This window comes from Macrosteles quadrilineatus, unplaced genomic scaffold (genome assembly GCF_028750875.1).
Source record: "Macrosteles quadrilineatus isolate MER2022 unplaced genomic scaffold, UCM_ALF_1.0 Scaffold_2__2_contigs__length_208266976, whole genome shotgun sequence".
Lineage (NCBI taxonomy): Eukaryota > Metazoa > Arthropoda > Insecta > Hemiptera > Cicadellidae > Macrosteles > Macrosteles quadrilineatus.
The window spans coordinates 34,757,391-34,759,157 of record NW_026542595.1 but is presented as its reverse complement, the minus strand read 5'-3'; the positions used below and the strand labels follow the sequence as shown (position 1 = coordinate 34,759,157).

General features: G+C 38.1%; 1 protein-coding gene across 1 annotated transcript; it reads left to right on the top strand.

Moving 5' to 3' along the window:
* The first annotated feature begins 552 nt into the window (after positions 1-552).
* On the top strand, positions 553-951 carry LOC128984064 (ATP-dependent DNA helicase pif1-like). The gene has a single exon (XM_054403348.1). The coding sequence runs from the start codon at positions 553-555 to the stop codon at positions 949-951; it is 399 nt and encodes a 132-aa protein (XP_054259323.1).
* Positions 952-1,767: the final 816 nt, after the last annotated feature.

The following is a 1,767-nucleotide window of genomic DNA, read 5'->3' as shown; positions in this document are numbered from 1 at the left end:
GATCATCTGACTAATAATGGCTTGAGGCACCAGGCTGCAACCTTTAGCCGTTTGCACTCAGATAATCCTCTATATCAGGATTATTTGGCAAGCGCTGTTGGGCACACATTATTTATTCACAAATAAAACTATGAACTTCCCACCAGCATAATACAAAAGTTGATTGTGTGTCCTATTCTGCACAAAATGACATTAAAAAAGAATGGTAAAATCCCACGCCTGATAACAGCTCACAATTATCTAGGCCACGCCCTCCACAGTGTTCTCCCAGCACTTTTGAGGACATTAGTTCAAACACTCCACCAAATAACCCTTATAAAGATGAATGTTATAAACATCCCCAACCTTCACAACCATTGAAAAAAGTTATTGACAAGCTTCATACAAACAACTTTTTGGTAAATGAAGATTCTGAACCTGATGATAGTGACAAAGACCCAGATTTTTTTCCTGATGGTGAAATTGATAATGAAGAACTGAATACCTACCAAACACCAAAGGAACAGTTAGTTACTCGCAGAAGGTGGAGTAGTGAAGAAGTAATGAAGTGTAATGAGATTCGCTGAAGGACTCGTCAACGGCACTAAAGTCATTGTAATCGGCATCTCCAACCGTCTGATTACAGTGAGACTTCCCGGACAGACGCAACCTATCGGAATTCCCCGGATTACGTTTACGTTCACGTTTGTCGAGGGTTCGCCGTTACGTGTTCGTCGACGTCAGTTCCCACTGATGTTGGCCTATTGCATGACCGGACACAAGAGCCAAGGTCAGACAATAGATTCAGTCGGTGTTGATTTATGGACCGATTGCTTCACGCACGGGCAACTGTACGCCTTGCTCAGTAGAGTCAGACATCCTGACCATATTGTCGTTCTGGTACATCCCGAACGTGTCCGAGATGGAATCGCATACGCGAGGAACATCGTGTATGGCGATCTCCTTCTCTAAACCGGACTTCACACCAGCAGTAGGCTAGGGGATCTGCTTCATCAAAACTCCGCGTCGTGACTTGACAACACCGGCAGTTGTACATAGGGGACCTGCCTTACCAAAAGTCCCCGTTGTTGTACATATTTCCGTTTAGTTACTTTTTTTAGAAATAAGTCGTTTTTTTGTGTGTTTAGTATTCTAGTTTGACAGTACGATAGGGAGCCTGAATTATCAAAAGTCACCGTTGTTGTATATTTTTTTTTTCTTTTTTAGTAGTTAGTTTAGTTGTTGTATATAGTTCTTTTAAGTAGTTAGTAAAGTTTACTAACTTGTACATTTGTAAATATTTGTAAATATGGTTCCGACGTTTCCTGGCCTCCTCGTGGCGGAACTGGATATGCCATAAAGTTTATGGCTAAACCGACAGGGAAACAAACACTACTTGATCTATTTTAATAAATATATACATGAATATCTACAATAATCTATTTACTTTATATAATACTTTACTATTATCAACTTATTAACTTATCAATCTACATCAATCTTCTTATCTTAAACAAAAGTTTACTAAGTTGTATATTTTTTAAATAATTGCAAATACGGTTCCGACGTTTCCTGGCCTCCTCGTGGCGGAACTGGATATGCCATAAAGTTTATGGCTAACCGACAGGGAAACAAACATTAATTAATATATTTTCATAAATATATACACGAATATCTACTATAGTCTATTTACTTCATATAATACTCAGATAAGTCATTAACTTATCAATCTACTTATCTTATACAAAAGTTTACTAACTTGTACATTTTTAAATATATGCAAATAGG